The following is a 12,338-nucleotide window of genomic DNA, read 5'->3' as shown; positions in this document are numbered from 1 at the left end:
CTTGCCTCATTTATCTTTATATACCAGAGGATAAAAACAGAGCCCAGCACAGAGTATGTATTCAATCAATATCTGTTTGTCTAGGAGGCTTGTTAGCTAAACCCACCCACATTACTCAAAATTAAAGCAGTAAATACTGAAACAATAAGTACAAGGACTTGAAGATCTATCAACTATAAGTGCAAAATATAAATCCAAAGAGAAAAAAAACATTCCTTTTAGAAAGACTCCTCAGTGAAATTTAGTTTTGTACACGAAAAACAAAAAACCCTGAAATTAAATCTATGCTAAAGAAATTCTCTCAAGGAGAATATATGTTCTTTTCCAAAACAAACAAACAAATCAATTTAATATATAAAAATTACCAATAAAATGTTAATAATACCTTTAAAAACAGAAAAATTATAAAGGCATAAAAAAATTACTTATTGGCCTAATACAGACTTGATCATAAAATTGCTCTCTATAACTAAAATAAGTAAAATAAGCACAAAAAAGTGAAAAAGATTGCCCAAAACAATGAGTGGCATTATATGAAGATAGAGAAGGGGAAAATTTAAATGTCACAGACATTTTAGCATGTGCTTAAATTTGCTGGTACAAAATTTTAAAAAATCTTTAAAAAGCAATATGAGAAAGAATGAATGACCAGAGAAGAGAAACAAAAGAAACAAAAAGGTTAAGGGCATAAAGGGTCAATGCTTTCAACTCCACACGCTGAAAAATGTTCACTAATTTTTAAATAAAAATACAGAAGGCAACATTTTCAGGGCACAAACTAGGTCCCCAAAATTTTGTTTTCAAGCTAGCACAGCTAGTCACTGTATAATATCATCTCCTTTTCCACAGGGGAGAAGGGAGGAAAAGAGACAAAAATTTTAATTATTCTTTTGATTATAACAAACATACTACAATAGAAAAAAGACAAAGATAAAAACGATTTTATTATCCTGACATAATCAGTCTTAATGTCTTGTTATTCTGATGTTGCTATATCTTATTTCTTATACATCTAGTTTTCAGTATAAACTTTATATTGAACTTGGTGATTTACCTAACATGAGCAGTTTCTATCATCTTTATAATTTCACATGTACAAGTAAATAAACCCATAAAACAAATAGAGAAGCATGCCTATAATCTCAGCTACTCTGGAGGCTGAGGCAGGAGGATTCCAAGTTTAAGGCCAGCCTCAGCACTAGGGTGTCCCTGTCTCAAAAAACAGAGGGGGCGGGGTACTGGAGATGTAGCTCATTGGTACAGGGCCACTCAGTTCAATCCCCAGTACCACACACAAAAAAAAGGCTTTATAAATATAGTATTTTTGAAGCAAAACACCTATTCCTGATTGGAGGTGTTCACAGTTCTTTTCAGCTTTAACAGCTGCCACCTTTTATTCAAGATTATTTCATTCAACTGAAACTCCTATTATACTTATTTATGCCAATTAAGCTCATAATTATATACTAATTTGTTCTATTTCATGACTTTTCTATTCACATGATACCAATCCTGAGGGCAGAACAATGTACTATACAAATTAACTGAATGACATGCATATACCTTAGACTTTACTAAAGATTAAGTATCAAATAGTCTAGAGTCTAAAAATGGACCAGTCACCCAGGAATGACTTGAGTTACTCAACGAATTAAATAGTTCTAATTCCTTAATCCCCTAAACTCACATTATGGTTCCAACTGACATCAAAATATGTAAATAGTTGTTTCCCAACAGTTTCCAACAAGTCATCAACCTGCTTTCTGACATCTGCCTGAGTTTTTCCTGGCTTCAAGAAAGCTCCCTACGTTTTTGGTTGTTGCTGCTGTTGTTTTTGGTACTGGGGACTGAATCTAGGGGCTCTTACTGAGTTACATCCTCCCAACACTTTTTATTTTGAGCTAGGGTTTCACTAAGTCACTGAGGTTGAACTTGAACTTGTGATCTGTCTTGATCTCCTGAGTATTGAGATTTACAGGCATGTACTACCATGCCTAGCTAAGAAAGCCCTAATTACAAAAGTTCCAAATATATAAGGATAGAGGGAAAACAAACCAGAGACATATACCTCTTTATAACTCCATAGGACAATGCTCTACTTACATAATCATTAGAAAATGCTTAGATATGGGTTAATCTAGTACCAATAATATAAAACTGAAGGTCTGAGGAATTAGTTTCAATATATGTAACTCTCCAGAGTTAATTTCCAATATCAACTCCAAATGACAGAACTGACATAATCATCTTAGTGATACTTTAACATATGGGCTTAAGCATTCTCACATGGGTTCTCAATTTATACCTTTAATAATAAACAATCTGTACAGTGGTTTTTGAAGTAAACAAATTACACATAAAAGGTATGCCAAGTCAGTTATCACTCAATGAGGTCACCAAAAAAATCAATAAAATGATACCTTGATGGAAGGTATCACCTAATGCTATATATCTCTGATCACCCACTTAATCTATTTATGCACTACCCTTCACTACCCAGTTTTCATAAAATATTTCATAAAAAGATTTTACAGCAGGTGCAGTATGCCTGTAATTCTAGCTACTTAGGGAGCTGAGGCAGGAAGATCATTAGTTCAAGGCCAGCCTGGGCAGTCTTGGCCATACCCTGCCTCAATAAAATTTAAAAAGAATTAGGCATGTACGTCAATGGAAGAATGCTTGCCTAGCATGAACAAGTTCCTGGGTTCATTTCCCAGAACCAGAAAAAAAAAATTAAATCTTTTTTTTTTTTTTTTTAAATAAAATTGAAGCAATCAAGCTATCTCAGCAAATACAAAGAAATTTCTCTATTTACACATTTCAACTTGGTCTGTGCCTTGAATGCCTATAACAAAAACCCCAAACACATTCATTAAGGTAAAAATAATAGGCTGGGATATAGCTCAGTGGTCAAGAGCTTACCTGGAGTACACAAGGCCACAGGTTTGATCCCTAGCACCACAAGAAAATTTTAAAAATAAATCAACTCTAGATTATCTATACTAAGAAGAGAGTAACAGCCAGACATATTCCAAAAATAATTTAGAATTTGAGTGTCTACTTTTGGCAGCAGATTCACTTTTCTAATTATGTTTTCACTTAAAATTTTATATGCAACCTTGGTGGAGATTGAGAAGTGATCATAGATCCACAAAAATATACTTAGCATCATACCAAGAAGGTTTAAAATAACAAGTTTAAGGTTGAAGGATGTAGCTAAGTTGTCAATTATTTTCCTAGCATGTAGAGGCCCTGGGTTCATTCCCCAGCACTAGGGGCAGTAGGGATATCACAAGCTTAAAAGGCTCCATAGAAATATAGTCACAGGCAAACAAACACAATGCAAAACATAAGCAAGCAAGGCTTATTCTACCATACTGTTTTCAACTTACATGAAGTCCCTATTATCCTTACCATATTGTCCCAAATTTTTCCAGAGCCTCCACAAGGTCTGCTTCCACCACAGATTCACAGAGCCCTCGAACATGGACAACAGGTGAAACAGAAACTTTATGATGACTTCCACCTGTCTCCTAAACAGAGAAAATAGTATCTAGTTAATAACTTTTCAGTCTAAATTGCATCTTTTATAGTAAACTGCATTAAAAATTAAATATTAAAAATAAAATTCCCAAACCAAACTGAAATTCACAAGTTAGCAAAAGAACCTGAGAATAAAATCATTACCTGAATATTTGGTTTAAAATTTTAATTTCTAAAAAAAAAGAGCATTTTATCTCAATAAAAAGTACAAAAAATATTTAATAACATTTCAAGAAATCGCAGGAAAAAATTTCAGCACATACACAAGGCAAATTATGATCAGAAATTATTATGATTTTATAGTTTTACCGCCATAAAATCAAAATCTCCCAGTCCAAATGAAGTTACAATTAAAATTTTGTCCCTAATATGATTATATACTTTATTTTTTCTTGAATATAGTAAATTACAGGGAGTTATCAAACCCACAAGCCTTCCTGAGCTTTTGAGAGAGTACTGTGTATATTTGAGTATGTCCAGCAGGAATTCCCAAAATATATACAATTTTAAAAGTTTATAATAAAATGCAATATCTACAAAAATTACTTTGAAAATGCAAATAGCTCTCATTCATTTAATCCAAGTTTTATTAAGACAAAAATCTATATTACAAATGACACCAGGCACTTCTCTTTCATCACCACTTCAGGTACAACTTCCACATACATACAAAGATAATTTACTAACTTTTATTTCTCCTATGAATAGACTAATCTGAAAACACTGTATAAAGAAAATTAACTCCTTTTAAGGCTATTTTAAAAGACACCAGTTTTACTTTTTTGTTGTACCAGGGATTGAACCCAGGGGGCGCTTAACCACTGAGTCACATCCACAGTCCTTTTTATTTTTTTGGTTTGAGACAGGGTCTCACTAAATTGCTTAGGGCTTCACTAAACTGCTGAACTTGCAATCCTCCTACCTCAATCTCCCAAACTGCTGGGATTAAAGGCATGTACCACTACACCCAGCTCCAATTTTACTTTCTACAAAGACTGTTAGGAAAATATAAAAATGGCATGCGCTGCCAATTAAAAGTATGTCAGAGGACAAAGAAACTGATTTAAATACATAAATATCCACAGGACTACTCTTATGCCATTGTCAAATTCAACAATTAAATTCAGTCCTTTGCAAAAACTAATTCAGTCTTTGAAATTTCATTTAAATTTCTATGTTCGGTCTTTTCTATGGCTAAACAGATAGTCATTAAATGTCACTAACTTAGGAATTACTCATTCTGACAGTACCCTATGTACACCAACACCCTCAAGTAACAATAAATAATACTCTACTGGGTAAAACTCAACATCAGATGTACTTTTATCATCATTAAATTCTTAAATATATCCAGGAAGAGAGCACTAATAACATTTTATTAATTTGGAGCATATCTTTAAATAACAAGTTTAACTCTCAAAATAGATAACAAACTACAACTTATAGCTAAGACAGTCATTTCATGCAAATCTTAGAAATCAGCTGGCAAAGATAAAAGGACAACAGAAAACTATTGGCCTGGACTCTTCAAAAAGTTATTATCAAAATATAGTGAAAAGAAGATTCTAGATTGAGACTAAGGATACCAATCACCAAATCTTAATAGGTAAGACTTTATTTTATAATAGATAAAAATTGCTACAGAATGTACAACAGGGCCATTTGCCTGCCTCTCGCCTGTCCATCGCCTGCCTTACACCTATCCATCACCCACCGCACGAGGTTCACCTCGCGATCGTCCGATCGTCCGACAACAGTCAGCAAACTCATCACCCACTGCCAGTGGAGCACCAGCTGCCTGCTGTTGCCTGGAAGTTTACTGTTATAGTACCTGCAGGTTTGATTACACATGGCTGCCGCCATTTTCAGACAACAGCCAGGCCCCGTAGGACCCCTGGCCAGCCTGACTGAGCATCAGATTACATATAGGGGGAGACCAATATGGATAGCAGCCGACTTCTCAACCCAGACTCTAAAAGCTAGAAGGGCCTGGAACAACATATTTCAAGCTCTGAAAGAACATGGTTGCCAACCAAGAATCCTATACCCAGCAAAACTAACCTTCAGATTTGAAGACAAAATAAAATCCTTCCATGATAAACAAAAGTTAAAAGAACTTACAAATAGAAAGCCTACACTACAGAATGTTCTCAACAAAATATTCCATGAGGAGGAAATGAAAAACAACAATGGAGGTCAGCCAAGGGAGGAACTACCTTAGAGAAAAACCACTCAAAGGAGAAACCAAGCCAACTTAAAAACCAAAAATAAGCCAAATGACTGAGAATATAAATCATATCTCAATAATAACCCTGAACATTAATGGCCTAAACTCATCAATCAAAAGACATAGACTGGCAGAATGGATTAAAAAGAAAGACCCAACAATATGCTGCCTGCAAGAGACTCATCTCATAGAAAAAGACATCCACAGACTAAAGGTGAAAGGATGGGGAAAAACCTACCATGCACATGGACTCGGTAAAAAAAGCGAGGATTTCCATCCTTGTATCAGATAAAGTGGACTTCAAGCCAAAGTTAGTCAGAAGGGATAAAGGAGGACATTTCATACTGCTTAAGGGAACCATAAATCAGGAAGACATAATGATGGTAAGTATTTATGCCCCAAACAATGGTGCATCCCTGTACATCAAACAAATCCTTCTCAATTTCAGGAATTACATAGACCACAACACAATAATTCTGGGTGACTTTAACATACCGCTGTCACCGCTAGATAGATCCTCCAAACAAAAACCAATCAAAGAAACCATAGAACTCAATAACACAATCAAAAACCTAGACTTAACGGACATATATAGAATATTCCATCCATCAACGAGCGGATTCACTTTCTTCTCAGCAGCACATGGAACCTTCTCGAAAATAGACCATATGTTATGCCACAAAACAGCCCTTAGGAAATGCAAAAAAATAGAGGTACTGCCTTGTGTTCTATCAGATCATAATGGACTGAGAGTAGAAATCAATGACAAAATAAAAAACAGAAATTACTCCAACACCTGGAGACTAAATAATATGCTACTGAATGAAACATGGGTAACAGAAAACATCAGGGAGGAGATAAAAAAATTCTTAGAGGTCAATGAGAATGACGATACAACATATCAAAATCTCTGGGACACTATGAAAGCAGTACTAAGAGGAAAATTCATTGCATGGAGTGCATTCCAGAAAAGAATGAAAAGTCAACAACTAAATGACCTAACATTACAGCTCAAAGCCCTAGAAAACGAGGAACAGAATAACAGCAAAAGTAGTAGAAGACAGGAAATAATTAAAATCAGAGCTGAAATCAATGAAATTGAAACAAAAGCAACAATTCAAAAACAATGTACAACAGACGAATTCTGAATACAGGTAAATATTAGATTTACATAATAGTATTAGTGTCACATATGGAAATGATTATGTGAAAGAATATCCTTATTCTTAGGAATGTTGGGATATTTAGGGATGAAGTATCATGATGTCAGCAATCAATTTCAAATAGTTTGGGGCGGGGGGGCAGTATAAACACAGCTATGCATATACAGAGATAAAACCCTAAGTAGCAAAGTGTTCTTAAAGACTCTTGAATAAAACTGGGATTATAGCTCACTGGTACAGCGCTTGCCTAGCACATGTGAGACACTGGGTTCAATCCTCAGCACTACATAAAAGTAAATAAATAATAGAAAGGTATTGTATCCATCTACAACTAAAAATATTTTTCTTAAAAAGTGCTGAATAAAAAGATTAAGGGTATATGTAACTGAAGATTTCATATAATAAAAAAGTTGCAAAATTATGTAATACTTAAAACCTACACAGAAGGCATTAAGAACAATATTAAAAATACCCATCCCACTACCTACTTTAATAAAACATCACTAATCAAATGATCACATCTCCTCCTCCTCCCTTCCTATTGAGTAATCTCTATCCTGAATAGTGCTAGGAAATGTGATTACTTTTCAGAGTGGTCTTTTGAAGAAAACAGATTACAGGACCAATTTAAAAACCCCTCAAAAGAATTAATTTAAATATATCAAGATCATTTCCTAAAAGCTAAAAGACATGGCAATGGTAATAACTCTGATGTAATATACTGCATACATGTACCAAATTATCACACTGTGCCCCAAGTTACCACATGAAAAAAGTTTTTTAAAAAGAATTTACAAAAGAAAAAAACTGGAAGATGTTAAATGTAATCAACATGGTACTGTTGAGAAGATGTGATTTTTCTCAACCTCAAGGCAGAATACATCCTCATACCTTATATTGTAGTTATTCCCACTCAGCAAATTGCCATTCATGAGTTTATCTATGATATTTCTCAAACTTGAAATTGTGTCCCCTTTTCTTTAACAAAAGTTTTCTTATCCTTTCTGTAGTTTATTAAAAAAAAAAATTTAAACTCTAGGGTTGCTTAAAATGTAAAAGATATATTTCTACTATGCCCTCCAGAGCTCCCCCCCATACTAACATTCTTTTTAAGTCACTATTTTTTCTTCTTGTATTATTTATACACTGGTAACAAGAAATTTGAAATCACTGGGAGAGCCTATTTCACCTCCCCTAAAAATTACCTATTTATTTTTTGTGATGCTGGGGAACCTCGGCCATCTCTCACATGCCAGGCAAGCACTTTACCACTGAGCTATATCCCCAGACCTAAAATTACCTCTTTTAAATACCATGCTATGCCATCTGATTCCTAAACTGGTAGGTAAGTCAGCATTTTTTACATCTATCCATATACATAATAGTGATTCGGTCATGTTTTCTTCAGCTTATGGAGTCATTTTTAAATTCTTTTTCATAGGAGTTTTTCCACTTCAAATGTTTAGGCATCTAGGCTCTCTTGGTCTATTATAAATCTGTTATTTACCAGACTAGAAACAGTATTCCAGGTGTATACCCAGAAAATGAAAGCATGCTTGCAATATACATACTTTTTTTTTTTTTCAATTGTATAATTCTTTCTTTAGGTAAACTGGGTCAACTATAATGGAGCCATTATCTGGTGGCCACTATAGGGTATCCACAAAAAATACCCAGCATCTCAAAGGCCATCTCATAGACAAATCAATAATACCAATCCTAAAATCTAATTTTGCTGCAGATGGAAAACCAATCTCCACTGCAGACAAAAGAAGCTCAAGAGAGTACAAACTAAGCTTCTATTTGAAAGAAATTAGAAGAACCCATTAACACCTCTTTGTAAGTAAGAACTAAATTCTAAACTCAGAAAAGCTAGGCATAATGTCTTCAAAGCTTTTTTGTTTTCCCTACTGTCTCTGTGCATAACACATGCTCAAGAACTATTGAACAATTTTTTTTCTTCCTATAAGATTTAAAAAGACCAACCTCAAATTCAGTACTTCATTCCCTGACATCAAACACCCACAAACCCAATGCCAAATGATAATCTAGCCTCTCTTTCTTTATACACCTACCAATAACAGGAAATGCACTAATTCACAAGACAATCCATCATACTGTAGAAAATTCTTCATAATCTACAACCCAATCTGTCTTTTGCTGTTTCCCATCCAAAATGGCTTTTGGAGTCAGAAGATCAATATTCAAATCGTTGGACAATTACTGACTCAATGATCTTAGAATAGTTCTATTACCTTTCTGTACCTCAACTGCTCTTCTAAAAACAACAAAAAAAGGACAAATTCTTTATCATGTAAAACTACAGTAAATAATTCAAATATATAAAATGCTACTAGATACAGCTATTGAACAAAGGCTCAATAAATGATAGTTGGGACCCCCTGCCTTCATCTACATTTCCGTCTTCTACATAATCTTCTAATTATCTGCAATGATTTCTTAAATCATACCCCAATTTATCGTTTAAGCTAAATATTCGCCAGATTCTTCAGTTATTCTTATGAGGTGATTTTAAGTGCCTTCTCCATTCTAGTAATCTTCTCTAGATATATTAGAATTCATCAATATAGAACCAAGAAATGAGTATTTCCACATATAAAAGATTATTACCTCCCTCACTTTGGGCACTCACATAGATCAAGGACAAAGTCTGCAGGGGCAGCTGTAAATATTATTTTAACTCATATTAAATTTTAAGTTACCCTACATTTTTTTCTTACTAAATTAAATAATTGCATCTCTTTATTTGGTTGTCTTCTCTTTCTAAAAAAAAAAAAAAAAAAAATCCAAAATATGGGAAACTCTACATTTCCCACTCAACTTAAGTACAATCACACAACAAAGATTAAAAAGAATAACCATATGATTCAAGTATCTTCTAAAAAAAAAAAAAAACTTACCTACAACTCCTTGCTCCTCCTGGTTAAAAAAATGGGAGACGCGGGTGGAGGGGGCTGAGGATATAGTCTAATGATAAGAGATCACCTAGCATGAGTGAGGCCCTGAGTTCTGGGTTTGATCCCCAGCAATACAATGTACGCAAAACAACAAAAGCCTCCTCAACTCAATGTTATTCCAGCAATTTTTTTTTTAATTTTATTTATTTTTTTATGTGGTGCTGAGGATCGAACCCAGTGCCTCACACATGCTAGGCAAGTGCTCTACCACTAAGCCACAACCCCAGCCCTCCAGCAATATTTTTAATCACACAATCATGCCTCTCCAACCTCAGAGGAAGCCTAGCATTGAGGGAGGGCATTGAGTACTGTCAAAAGTGGCTGATAGCTGATAGCTCAATTCACGTTAGCTAGATTGAGGAACCAACCTAGATGCCCTTCAACAGAGGAATGGATAAACTGTGGTATATATACACAATGGAATATTATGCCGCCATAAAGAATAATATTATGGCATTTGCAAATAAATGGATGGAATTGGAGAATATCATGCTAAGTTCTCAAAAAGGATAAATATGGGCACTTAAAGACAGAAAGGGTACTGTTAACTAGCTTTATGAATCTAAGCCTAGCTTTACCACCACAGAAGAAAAACAGAACTGAATCACAAGAAGAGAATCAAGTCCCTACGACGTCCAACCATGCCTAATACTAATAACATCATTTGGCTTTTCCAGTTATGTGGGCCAAGAAATCCCCTAGTCCCTCTTTTTTTGTTTTAAGCTCATCTGAGTTGTTGTTGTGGTTGTAGGTACAAGCCCTGAAAATTGAATTCAATTTCATAGAGGTTAAAAAGGTAACAGAGGCATCAGCATCACAGATTTCTGGATAATGGTATATTTTTTCACTATTATGTCCCTATCACTGAAATGGCACCTGGCACAGGATAGGAACTCAATTACTACTTTTTTTTTTTTTTCAATTACTAGTTTTTAATGGATTAAAAAAATCACAGAGACCACCAAATCTCAGAGAGATTAAGTTAAAAAGCTTGCTGGCAGCGAAGGGAAGACACCCCTACTTGGTTGTACTGCTGGCTCTAATAGCAACTTTTCTTTTTTCCCAATGTTGGGGACGGAACCTAAGGCTTTGCACATACTAATCTCACACTCTAATTCTGAGTACACTCCTATCCCCAGCTCTTTTCACTAGACATAACTAACATGAAGTCATTCGTTAAAACCAAAAAGAAAGTAAAACCTACTTTTCAATTCTTTCCCAAAACTAGCCCTAAAAACCCTCACTCTACTACAGCAGCTTAACTAGAGGAATAAAAGACACTACCGCTATACACACCTTAAAGTTATAGCATTTACCTTCAAGGGTACACATTCTTAAGTCTCCCCTCCCCGGAGAAAAGAACATACTTGCCATGTTCACTATCCCCTACACTTTTATGGAAGTTAAGCCAACGAAGTGATCTTACCCTGGCTTCCATTCCATATTCGACAATTAGCCATCATAATAGTCCGCTATCATTTCTATAACTTACATTATACAAGTATTATAGTATATTTTGATTTCAAACTGGATTCTTAATGTACTGTATAATCCTTTATTTAGAAACCATAGGAGCTACAATTTTATCTTGGCATTTTACTTTCTTGCAAGTCTATTTATTAAAAGTTCAGAAACTTAAATTTTTACCTCAACAAAAACTCACTCAATTTTTGACTTGCCTGTTAATTAACAGAACAACTGAAACAGTCTCCATCCCAATTATTTCTCAACAGTGTTTCCAAGGGAAACCATAACATCTGGAGATCAAGATACTTTTATAAAATTAAGGTACCAAAACATACTATTATTATAAAGTTCATGTCTGCTAAATTTAAGAATACTATTTATTCCACAAGAATAAAATACTGCAATCAATAGCAGGAACCTCTGTAATCAAGCTTTGTGAATCTAAAACCTTGGCAGTTTTTGCTGTATAAAAAGTACCAGGGCTGGGGTTGTAGCTCAGTAGTAGAGGGAGGGATAACCTGGCACGTGTGAGGCACTAGGTTCGATTCTCAGCACCTCATATAAAAAAAAAAAAAAAAAAAAAAAATCCATCAACAACTAAAAAAAAAAATACCAGAAGATACAAATTTGAAAGGTGTCTTGTTTCTTGCACCTAAAATACTTACTCTTGCCCAGGTTCAATTCCCAGTAGGAATTGAAGGAAAAAAAAAATTTACTCTTTGTAAACCTTTCAACAACAATGTATTATCTACTCAAAAAAAAATTTAAGACTCTACAGTCCTTTTTTTTCCCCCTGGTACTGGGATTGACTCCAGGGCCTCTCGCACGTGGGGCAAGTGCTCTACCATTGAGCTGCATCTTCTTCTCTATCACCTTAAAAATAAATAAATAAATACTCTTATTTCTCTACACACCTACAAACATCAACTTACAAGGATCAGTTCATCTTTATGTCTTTCT

At 34.6% G+C, this 12,338-nt stretch overlaps 1 protein-coding gene across 3 annotated transcripts in view; it reads right to left on the bottom strand.

Annotated features, from left to right (window-relative positions):
- Positions 1-12,338, bottom strand: part of HNRNPLL (heterogeneous nuclear ribonucleoprotein L like) — a 36,363-nt gene that overhangs the window by 21,177 nt on the left and 2,848 nt on the right. For all 3 annotated transcript variants that reach the window (XM_079109586.1, XM_079109585.1, XM_079109584.1), the window contains exon 2: positions 3,415-3,533. In XM_079109586.1, the coding sequence (XP_078965712.1) occupies positions 3,415-3,533 (119 nt within the window). The remainder of the gene's footprint in view (positions 1-3,414; positions 3,534-12,338) is intronic.

Source organism: Sciurus vulgaris (assembly GCF_902686455.1).
Source record: "Sciurus vulgaris genome assembly, chromosome: 14".
NCBI classification, from domain to species: Eukaryota; Metazoa; Chordata; class Mammalia; order Rodentia; family Sciuridae; genus Sciurus; species Sciurus vulgaris.
Note: the sequence above shows the minus strand (reverse complement) of the source record. Positions and strands in the feature narration are given on the sequence as shown.